This window comes from Trichechus manatus, unplaced genomic scaffold (genome assembly GCF_000243295.1).
Source record: "Trichechus manatus latirostris isolate Lorelei unplaced genomic scaffold, TriManLat1.0 scaffold00164, whole genome shotgun sequence".
NCBI classification, from domain to species: Eukaryota; Metazoa; Chordata; class Mammalia; order Sirenia; family Trichechidae; genus Trichechus; species Trichechus manatus.
This window is the reverse complement of record NW_004444100.1, coordinates 5,859,953-5,872,076: the sequence shown is the minus strand read 5'-3', so window position 1 is coordinate 5,872,076 and position 12,124 is coordinate 5,859,953. Positions and strand designations below refer to the sequence as shown.

At 35.9% G+C, this 12,124-nt stretch overlaps 1 protein-coding gene across 1 annotated transcript in view; it reads right to left on the bottom strand.

The window, feature by feature from the left end:
* Window positions 1–12,124, bottom strand: part of TRHDE (thyrotropin releasing hormone degrading enzyme) — a 433,889-nt gene that overhangs the window by 282,497 nt on the left and 139,268 nt on the right. The window contains exon 4 of the mRNA XM_004386459.2: window positions 5,427–5,488. Coding sequence (XP_004386516.2) covers window positions 5,427–5,488 — 62 coding nt within the window. The remainder of the gene's footprint in view (window positions 1–5,426; window positions 5,489–12,124) is intronic.

Sequence of the window (12,124 nt, the reverse complement as noted above, 5' to 3'; positions counted from 1 at the left end):
TTCCCAGGGAAAAAGTTTGGCGACGCTATTCTCGCTGCTCAGGGTGCACGCTGCCTCTTTAAGGGCTCACTGCAAAACAAACATTGACCGCTGGTTTCACTTTTCACCCTTTTTTGTAAAAGTATTAGCAAAAACAGGTACTAACGTAGGTCTTTTGTAAAAGCGAAGTGGCGTAGAGTGAACCTTCAAAAAGCGGGGATACCTGTATTTCAATAAATCATTTATCCAATACATATTTATTAAGCATCTATTATACATCAGGTACTGCTAGAACAGAGACTACTGTACATGGTTATTACAATAAAAATCCATGCCCTCATAAAGCTTACAATTTAATGGGTAGACACTGCATTATATAAATGACAAAGTATATAATTCTACAGCACATAGTAATAGGTGCTATAAAGAAAAACAATATAGGACAAGGAGATAGGTCGAATAGGTAGTTATTTTTGATAGGTGATTAGTGAAGGTTGGTCGGGATCTATCTGTCTCTTTCCTCTTATAGGAAGTGGCATTTGAGTAGACTAACAAAATAAATCTCTAATGAAAAAGCATTTCAGATTGAGGAAACACAATGAAAATTTCTGAGGAAATGAGAGTGGTGTCATACTGTGTCATACTGTGTTGTATTGTGGTGGCTTGTGGGTTGCTATGATGCTGGACGCTGTGCCACTGGTATTTCACATACCAGTAGGGTCACCCATGGTGGACAGGTTTCAGCACAGCTTCCAGACTAAGATAGACTAGGAAGAAATGCTTGGCAATCTACTTCCAAATGTTAGCCAATGAAAACCCTATAGGTCACAACAGAATACTGTCTGATATAGTGCTGGAAGATGACCCCCCCACCCAGGTTGGAAAGCACTACACAATAGCCACAATAATGGACTGAAACATAACAATAATAATGAAGACGGTGCAATCCCAAGTGTTTAATTCTGTTATACATAAGGTCTCCATAAGTCAGAGTCAACTCAGTGGTAACTAATAACAATAGAGAAAAGGAGAGAGCAAGGATTTTGTTCTTGGAATAGCAAACACACAGACGTTGAGAAAATAAGGAGGACCCAGGAAAGGAGTCCAATAAAAACAATAGCCAGTGAGGTAGGAAGACTCTAATGTGGCATTTCAGAAGAGAGTTTTGAAAGCATAAATGATTAACTCTGTTAAACGCTATTGAAAGGCCAATTGAAATTAGGCGTCTCAACTGACCGTTAGACTTGGCATCTGTCATGGATTGAATTATGTCCCCCAAAAAATGTTTGTATCAATTTGGCTGGGCCATGATTCCCCGTATTATGCAGTTGTCCTCCATTTTGTGATTGTAATTTGATGTTAAAGAGGATTAGGGTGGGATTGTATAATACCCTTACTAAGATCACATCCCTGATCCAATGTAAAGGGAGTTTCCCTGGGGTGTGGCCTGCACAACCTTTTATCTTACAAGAGATAAAAGGTAAGGGAAGTAAGCAGAGAATTGGGGGACTTCATACCACCAAGAAAGTAGTGCTGGGAGCAGAGCATGTCCTTTGGACCTTGGGTCCCTGCACAGAGAAGCTCGTAGTCTAGGGGAACACTGACGAGAAGACCAACAGAGAGAGAAACGCTTCTCTTGGAGCTGATGCCTGGAATTTGTACTTTTAGCCTACTTTCCTGTGAAGAAATACATTTCTCCTCGTTAAAGCCATCCACTTGTGGTATTTCTGTTATAGCAGCACTAGATGAGTAAGACAGCATCCTTAGAGTCTTTGGTGACATTCTAAGTGTGATTCAGTAGAGAAAAAGGGGTTAAAAGCCTGATTAAAGTGGGCCCTAAGGACAATAGTACAGAATGAAGAATATACAGAAAGAAAACTCTGACGAGTTTTGCAATAAATAGAAACAAAAAATCATAGCTATAGTGGTAAGCAAGGTCAGGGGATTTTTCTTTTTTTTTTTTAAGATAGCGTTTATTGAGGCGTATTTGTATAAAAATGATCTAGTGGAGAGGGACAAAAAACTTGATTTAAGACAGAGGGTATAATTTTAAGCACAAAGTGCAACTAATTGTCTAAACTAGTTATTTCTTAAACTTTTGACAACCTCAGTGCATATAATGAAGTAACATATAACTGAATGTGTTCGCAAGAGAAAGGCGTGCACATTTACTGATTGTAATTCCAACCCTTTCATTCTCTTCCAAACAAGCATTTCAGAAAACAAATGCACAAGAGATGCATTGTTATATTAACCTTGATTCTACTATAATTTAAAGGAAAAAAAAAGTTAATAGAAAACTTTACTATTTTCATGAAATTTGTAGTAACATCTTTATCATACTTGTGACACGCTTTATATATGAGCTCAGCTTTAAAGATTCACTCTCGAAGCTCAGTACAAAAAAAAAGGAATTCAACCACCACACAGCATTATATCAATCCAAATAAATCAACAGCCATCCAAAAATGAGGATAAGCACATTTTCTTTGCAGTGATCATTTATTTGTAGGTTTTTTTTTTATCTCATATCTCACATGACTGATATGTTTGACAACAGATGTATAAAATCTGACACTATGGGAACAGATCCTCAATTTTAGCATTTTCTAGGTTTTAAAAATGCGACAGATGCTGAAAAATGTTAAGTGTTCCCTGAGATTAACTGTTAGGTTAGGCACACCCCTTCCCCACTCTTGCCTCACACCACCCTGCACTTCTCAGGGATAACTCTATTGCAACATGGGGCTTTCTTCCTGTGGACCAAGCTCTGAAGCAGGAACATCAATGACACAGGCATAAGCCTTGGTGAAGTTAGTATTTTGAGAAGCACTGTATCAGTAAAAATAAAAATATCTAGCATATACTGTGGAGTCCCTTGGTGGCTCAAATGCTTAAATGTTCGACTACTAGCCAAAAGGCTAGTGCTTTGAACCCACCCAGCGGTACCTCGGGAGACAGGCCTAGTGAGTGACCTGGTTCCAAAAAGTTATAGCCTTGAAAACCCTATGGAGCAGTTCCACTCTGCACATATGGGGTAGCCATGAATCGAAATCGACTCAACAGCAACTACAACAACAATGGCACGTATTACTACTTCCATTATACAAAGAACACAACAACTCTATGAAGTTGGCAATATTATCATTCACATTTACAGACTGAAAAAAACTGAAATTCAGAGAGGTCTTACAGGTAATAAGTGTCAGACCTGAGATTTAAGTCCAGTTGCTTGATTCAAAAGTCTACAGGCTCAACAATTAAACTCTACTACCTCTCTTCTTAACTTAAAGCATTATTCAAAGTTGCAAAGAAAAATGAGTTTGTTAATCCTGACAGAAAAATCAAGGAAGTTTCCAGACGTTATTCATTTTAGATGGGAATGTTAAATAAATTATACAAAGGTATCAACATAAAAGTCTTCGTATGAATAAGCAATATAGAATATGAATATGCAGTATACAAATATGAATGTGTAATAGGGTATATATAAATAAACTTATACATACCTATATAAGATACAATTTTAAAATGTTCTAACATATATATGTAAATTGATACATCATATACATAAATAATATAGTATATAATTATTGTTTTTAATATACATGTAAATCTCATTAACGTGTATACTATTATATATATTTATGAGAAAATAGGTTCCCTTAATAAAAACAAAGTGCACTAGTTATTTTTAATTTGCCAGTTCAGTTTGACTTTCAAGCATATACAAAAACATGCAAAAAAAATAAATCCCTAATTAGGGCCTCTTGGTCTGAGTAAACTGTAGATTTTATATGGTTGAATGAAAGAGGTTATCAAGTAATGCAAACTACATCCCACAGGCCAAATCCAGCTAGCCATCTGTTTCTGTAAATAAAATTTTATTGGAACACAGCCACACTCATTCTTTTATGTATTGTCTGTGGCTGCTTTCTTGCTACAACTGCCAAGTTGAGTAGTTGTAACCAACTCAAATGTGCCATGGTTGACAAATCTGAAAATATTTATCTCCTATCTGACTTGTTACAGAGAAAGTCTAACCACTGTGATATTGATTATGGAGACTTCTTTACCTGATGAAAATTCTTTCACTACAGATGAGAGGGAGGGTTATGGCAGCGTAACAGATATTTAAGAAGATACATCAATCATATTTCTTAAATGATGAAAGTAAGCCATGCAAAGTGGAATTGTGAAGAGGAGGCCTGAAAAATTCAAGTGGTTTTCACAATCTGTATTTTGGCCATGTACTCATTGGCATTACCACTAATCTAAGCAAATAGTATTGAAAATAACCCAAGTCCATATGTAAGTATAAGAAATTACAATCAAATCTCTGCTACAGCTATGAAGTGTTGGCTTTGTCCACCAGAGAAGTTGGGCTCATCAAGTTTCATACCACTTACCAGCTGGCTTTATTAAGATTAATAAAAATTGACAGGGTATATCTAAACGTACTTAAGAAACTAAATGATCCTAAACATTATCAACGTACCAATTATTTTACAGCCTAGTGAATATTTTTCAGTCTGTAAAATAGAATAAATGGCTAAACAATTTAAATGCTAAAAAACATCCTATTCTATACTATTGAAGTCACACTCTAGGTCAGTCATGAATTATTTCCCATAGGAAGGCAGAACCCATAAGGAAAAAAATAAAGCCAATAAAGTATAAATCTAAACTATAAATCACTAAAATTCCTCCAACTGAAAAATGGCATTTGGCGCTCACTCTCTTTTTCAAAATTAGACTCTAAAAAGCTTTAGAAATGCCCTAGAGGCTTCATTTACAACTACCATCTTGGATTCCCTCTGCTTGTGTATTGCAACCTCCCATACAAGCTAAGGTTTGTTTTACACTTCAGTCTGTTTTACATTTCAAAATATATAAGCAGCAGTAGCAAAATTCTTAAAGACAGTGATGAGAGGTTTTCAGACTAAAAATTGGTCTAATAATACATTTTTCATTTGAAATCCCACAAAAAGCTTCAGTCTCAATCCCAGATAATCCAATGTCATGGTGGATAAAGCCATAATTTAAACTTTCAGAATAACTGATTTTATAAAAAATAATTCATTCTAAAAAAGATTATATCATTTTTTATTAGCTACAAAAATATCTAAGTTTCTTTTTTCTTGTAATAATCTCTCAATATCCATCCAGGTTTAATTTTATATGGTTTTCTGGGGATCCACCTGCTAGATTACAAAAAAGAGTGAACAAAGTAAATACAACTCACTCAAATAACAATAGCACATCTGCTTTTCACTCTACAGAACAGCAAGTAGATATTCCATGGTTTACAGCAAAGATCTTTAATACGTTCCATTATCATCTAATATCAGAAGACCTAAATGCCAGAGGTGAAGGAATGTCCTGATTATGATAACCATTCAAAGTTCCTAAACCTTAGGAATGATAATCAATCAACAAGTAATCACTGCACATCTTTGCAACAGGTCCGAGAAGTTTTGAATTGGATAAAGAACACTATCATAATAACCTGGAAAAAGGCAGAAGGAAAAAGATAATGTATTTTGACTATTTCTCTCTTACAGAGCATTTTGCCTTAATTGACTTTCAGAAGCTTAACCCTAATTTACATAACTATCCCTCAGTTCAGTTTCTTGAAATGAAGCTATTTTGAAAAACCTACTGATCTCAATATAAGCTATTTTAGCTCTAAAGTTTATGGGAATGGTCACCTTTCTTTTAAAATTGCCTGATTGGCAGTGCCTCTGTCAGCAATAATCCCCAGTCTAAACTTTAGTGAAATGTTCCTTCTGTCCTCTGAGGCTTTGGATTGCTATTTGGTTATAATTAACTCCAGACTGACCAATAGCCAGTGAAGGAACAATTCACTCCAAGAAAGGATTATTACAACCATTATTTTGTTCTAAGTGCAGCTGCTCTGTTTGGAAATTACTGAAAATACAAATTACTTATCTTGCTATGTTAATTTCAAATAGCCAAAAAGGAAAGAAGGAAGCATAAAAAGATTGCTCCCTTTCTCCGTAGCTGCACAGAAATGTAAGCTACAAGGGAAAAAGAAGAAAAGCTCATAGTTTTGCAAGCTAGTCACCATCCAAAATACAGCAAACTGCAGTTCAGAGGAATTGGCATCAAGCCTTCAAACGTGTTGTAATACAGCAAACTATGTTGCTTCTCCTTTCAAAATATATCCAGAATCACTTACTTCTGAATACCTCTACCACCCTGGTCCAAAACTCCATTATTTCTCAGATTATTGCAAAGGCCTCTCAGCTTCTACCCTTGCCTCCCCTCTTCCCCAAAAGTCTACTTTACATGAGGCAGACAAAGTTATCTCTTAAAATCTTAAGTCACACCAGATCACTCCTCTGCTCAAAATGAAAGTTGGCCTTTCAATGACCAAACAAGGTCCGTTCATCATCAGGAAACAGTTAACCTTCCAGACCCTAATCTCAGTCTCACATAGTCTGCCCCAGGCACACTTGTCTTCTCGCTTTTTCTTCAACAAGTCAGAAACCCTCCTACTTCAGGGTTTTCTCATTTCTTTTCAGGTTTTCAGCATTTCAGCCAGGCACTTCCTTACCATTATTGTTGTTAGGTGCCATCAAGTCGATTTTCAACTCGTAGCGACCCCATGCGACAGAGTAGAACTGCCCCATAGAGTTTTCTTGGCTGTAATCTTTATGGAAGCGGATCTCTAGGTCTTTCTCCAGCAGAGTGGGTGGGTGGGTTCAAACCCACCAACCTTTCAGGTAGCAGTCAAACACTTAAGGGTTGCGCCACCAGGGCTCCTTCACTGACAATACACCCTGATTAAAACTACAACCCAATCCACCAACATTTCTATTTTATTTTTTTAGCTTAACTAGTAATGAATGTCTGCCTTGAGCATTATGTTCTTTTAAGATCTACATTTATGGGATCAAATTGACAACAGAAACTTGAAAGATTAAACAGGAACCTTAAGAGGCAATGAATTTATGTTAATGAGGGAGGAACAACTCAGAAAAGGGGCTTGAGAAAGGCTACACAACTCAGAGAATGTAATCAATAGTGCTGAATTATACATGTGAAGAAACAGCTGAATTGGTGTATGTTTTGCTGTGTACATTCTCAACAAAAAAAATTTTAATTATTAAAAAAATAAAATCATAGTTTATTTGATTTACCCAGTGAGCAAAAGTTTGCCTTCTCTCCTCGTTGTCATGCTTGAGCCCATTGTTGCAACCACTGTGTCAATCCATCATGTCGAGGGTCCTCCTCTTTTTCGATGATGCTCTGCTTTACCAAGCATGATGTCCTTCTCCAGGGACTGATCCTTCCTGATAACACGCCCAAAGTTTGTGAGACGTAGTCTCGCCATCCTTGTTTCTAAGGAGCATTCTGTTTGTACTTCTTCCAAGACAGATTTCTTCGTTCTTCTGGCAGTCCATGGTATATTCAATACTCTTTGCCAACACCACAATTCAAAGGCGTCAATTCTTGTTCAGTCTTGCTTAATCATTGCCCAGCTTACGCATGCATACGAGGAGATTGAAAACACCATGACTTTGATCAGGTGCACATTAGTCCCCAAGGTGACATCTTTGCTTTTCAACACTTTAAAGAGGTCTTTTGCAGCAGATTTGCCCAATAAAATGCATCTTTTGATTTCCTGACTGCTGCTTCCATGGATGTTGATTGTGGATCCAAGTAAAATGAAATCCTTGACAACTCAATATTTTCTCCATTTATCATGATGTTGCTTACTGGTCCAGTTGTGAGGATTTTTGTTTTCTTTATGTTGAGGTGTAATCCATACTGAAGGCTGTGGTCTTTGATCTTCACCAGTAACTGCTTCAGGTCCTCTTCACTTTCAGCAAGCAAGGTTGTGTCATCTGCATATTGCAGGTTGTTAATGAGTCTTCCTCCAATCCTGATGCCCCCTTCTTCTTCATATAGTCCAGCTTCTCGGATTATTTGCTCAGCATACAGATTGAATAGGTATGGCGAAAGGATGCAACCCTGACGCACACCTTTCCTAGCACTAAACCATGCAGTATCCCCTGGTTCTGTTTGAATGACTGCCTCTTGTTCCATGTACAGATTCCTCATGAGCACAATTAAGTGTTCCGGAATTGCCATTCTCTGCGATGTTATCTACAATTTGTTATGATCCACACAGTTAAATCCCTTAGAAAGTCAATACAACACAGGTAAACATCTTTCTGGTATTCTCTGCTTTCAGCCAGGATCCATCTGACATCAGCAATGATATCCCCGGTTCTAAATCCAGCTTGAATTTCTGGCAGTTCCCTGTTATATACTGCTACAGTATATCAACTTTTGAATGATCTTCAGCAAAATTTTGTTTGCATGTGATATTAATGATATTGTTCAATAATCTTCGCATTCAGTTGGATTACCTTTCTTGGGAATAGGCATAAATATGGATCTCTTCTAGTCAATTGGCCAGGTAGCTGTCTTCCAAATTTCTTGGCATAGATGGGTGAGCACTTTCAGCACTGCATTCGTTTGTTGAAACATCTCAATTGGTATTCCATCAGTTCCCAGAGCCTTGTTTTTTGCCAGTGACTTCAGTGCAGCTTGGACTTCTTCCTTCAGTACCAGCGGTTCCTGACCATATGTTATCTCCTGAAATTGTTGAACATCGACCAATTCTTTCTGGTATAGTGCCTCTGTGTATCCCTTCCATCTTCTTTTAATGCTTCCTGCGTCATTTAATATTTTCCCCATAGAAACCTTCAGTACTGCAACTTGAGGCTTTTTTGTTTTTTTTCCATCAGTTCTTTCAGCTTGAGAAACGCAAAGTGTGTTCTTCCCTTTTGGTTTTCTATCTCCAGGTCTTTACATGTGTCATCATAATATTTTACTTTGTCTTCTTGAGCTGCCCTTTGAAGTCTTCTGTTCAGCTCTTTTACTTCACAAGACTTAAGCAATTATTAAATTAATAATGTTGGAAACGGTTATTTTCTAACGTAACAGCTAAGCTGTAAGAACCAAATACTTCTGTTGGAATATGTAAAACAAATGCTTTGGAGTCCTCCTTATAAATATGCCCTGATTAAGTTAAGCACTTTCAAAAAGTGCATTTATTTTCAAGATGAAAAGCTATCTTTCACAAGACCCAGACTGAATCAGTGAAAATATGCTTGGGCATATATCCAAAGTTGTGAAAGTCTGAAACTCTTAAAACTAAAGAATGAGGGAAGAGGGTGGTAATCAAATTGAACATGAAACAGTATTGGCAAGCTAGCAAAATAACAAAAAAATTTCTTTCCAACTAGGTTTTAGGTTTCTAGTGGAAGAGACCATTTATGATCATTACTGAGAACAGTGTACATGGTAACTACTCAATAAATGCTTGTTGAATTAGTTAATTCAATTCTATAGTTGATTTGTGCTGCATTAAATTCTCCTCTCAGTGTACTTCTGGTTTCTTAGTTTACAGCAGTAATGATCTCACGCATCATTCCCACTAAAATGCATTGCCTTCATTGTTTTCTTTTATCTTTACTGTTCTTTTTTTTTTTTTTGAATTAGTGGTAAAATATCATAAACATTGAGTACCATACATGTTTTGTTTCTTAGTGTAGTCTTGGAAATGTATAGCATGTAATAGCTACAAAATGTCTTAACAAGAACAGCTGAATGGCCATTTTATAGAGTAATTAATGAAGGGAAAAATCCCTTGTTAAATTGTGTTACAATAACTGTTAAATATTGAAGCGACTGTACCCATTTTAATAGGATTTACTGTTGTTTTATCATAATGGAGTGGGGGTTAGAAACCCATAAAAATATTTCCTATTGTAAATAATAACTGCTTTTTTTAGTTCATGAGAAAAATCACCCTACGAAGGATTTTGCAGAAATAAATTAAACCTTCATAAGACAGGAAGAGACTATATTTATCTGATTAAAAAGAGAGGGAAATGACAGTCATTTGAACAAACTATTTCCCTATGATACTTTCCCTAGGAAGGCACTAATAATGTTAACCCACAGAGAGATCCTTAAGTTAGTTTCCCCTAAGAAACCACAAGACTAAATAGCTCCAGTGTAAGTTCAAATACTTTGAGGAGTTCTGGTTGAAAGAAAGCATTTTGGGGATGAATTCACATTACACAGAATTAGATTAGACTATATTAAGAGCCCCCAGAAATTTTTATTTTTAAAAGCAATATTGCTTGAGGTCCTCAACAAAACATATACATAGTATTCAATATTTATGCAATCTAATATCTAAGCAAAAGCAAAAAAAGAAAAAAAAGGCATACTAAGGGAAAAAAAACACATTGAGAAAATCTCAAATAACCCAACAATGAGATGCATGATCAAGATAGTAATACAGGGTAGTATTATATAATTATTATCTCAAATTAAAAACAACAAATACAGCCACTAATTCAAGGGGAAAAGTATATAATCAAAGAAGGTAAATGTTTAACAGTCAATACGATATCTCATGGGAAAAAATTATCCAAAAGCTTTCCTACCTGCAAGTAGCAGGCCATCATTATCATCATCATCGTCATCATGACCATAAAGAAATAGATATACCTGTTATGACTATAAAAAATAACTCAAGCTAGCTTCCTTATTCATTAATCTTCAAAAGGACAATTTATCTCATAATTCATCTATTATTAAAAAAAAAAAAAGACTATGAACATGGTACATAAAGCCCAAGGTATGAAGAGAAATCCACGGACTTACCCTACTATACAACTTTCAAAACAACCTTCTCTCTCCTTTATTCTCCACCTCCCATTAAATTCCTAACTCTTTTTCAAGACTCAAGTAAAAATAAGGCTTCTTTTTATATACATTTAATGCCTACAGCACTGTACAATGATTTCCCATTCTTAACCTAACATGGTACTTGTATTTGTACCCTACAAAATGTTGGTGCTTAATTATATTCCATATTGTGTGAGTCTGTAATTTTTCTATTCCTATAAATATTGCACTGTCTCCTCAACAAAACCACAATCTCCTTGAGGGCAGAAATTCTTGTTACAAAACACCGGTTCTCCCTCTACAATGGAAGCACTGTGCCAGGTAGGTAATGAAGTAATGAACTCTTCATAAAAGCATGAAGTCCTGAAAAGAAGTAATCAAGTAAATGCTTTAAGAAACTTATTGATTTACAAATTACAGAGCAGCAGCAAAAGGAAACTGAAAGGTATCTACCATAATTAATTGAAATATAAATACAGTAAATAACAAAATATTCCAGTACAACTCTGAGTCACTTTGTCTGCTGCCTAATTAATTTATAAAACATCCATCATGAAAACACATTTGAAATACTCAAATATATCTTCTGAGTGATGAAATTATGAGTTACAACACGTTTTTTCCTATTTTTTAAGTTTCCAAATTTTCTAAAAGTAACATGTATTACTTTTAATATCAGTAAGAAATTAACAAAAATACCTATTCTATTTTTCCTGAAGCCAGACAGTCTGAATTTGAATTCCAGATCCACTAATTCCTGCTTTGTGATCTGAGCACATTACTTAATGACTAAATGCCTAGGTTTCCTCATCTGAAAAATGAGAAAATACCAGGGACTATCTCAGAAGGTTGTGATAAAGACTAACTGGGTTAAAATGTATCAAGCCCGTAGGAGTGGCTCACATATAGTAAATGTGACATAAGTATTTGTTGTTGTTGCTATTTTCAGTGTGTCTTTGCGATGAGAGGAAAGAGCATGATTTAATTCTTTATATTTCTACAACAGCATTCTTTTAAAGTAGCACTCCATGCCTCTGATAGTTCTCACGAAAATAGAACACAGAAATATAATGGCTTGCTGTATTGTGTCAAGTAGACTAAAAACCCATTGCTATCAAGTTGATTCTGATCCATAGTGACCCTACAGGACAGAGTAGAACTGCGCCATAGAGTTTCCAAGGAACACCTGGTGGATTTGAACTGCCGACCTTTTGGTTAGCAGCGGTAGCACTTAGCCACTACGCCACCAGGGTTTCCCAAATAGACTGTATACCTCTAATTACAATAGCAAGGAATACAAACAATCTGCCAACCTCATACAAATAGTTTACCTATCTATAGTTTAATTACCTAATTTAGAGATTTAAAACCAAATCCTCACACAGCTAACACCAACTATCTATTT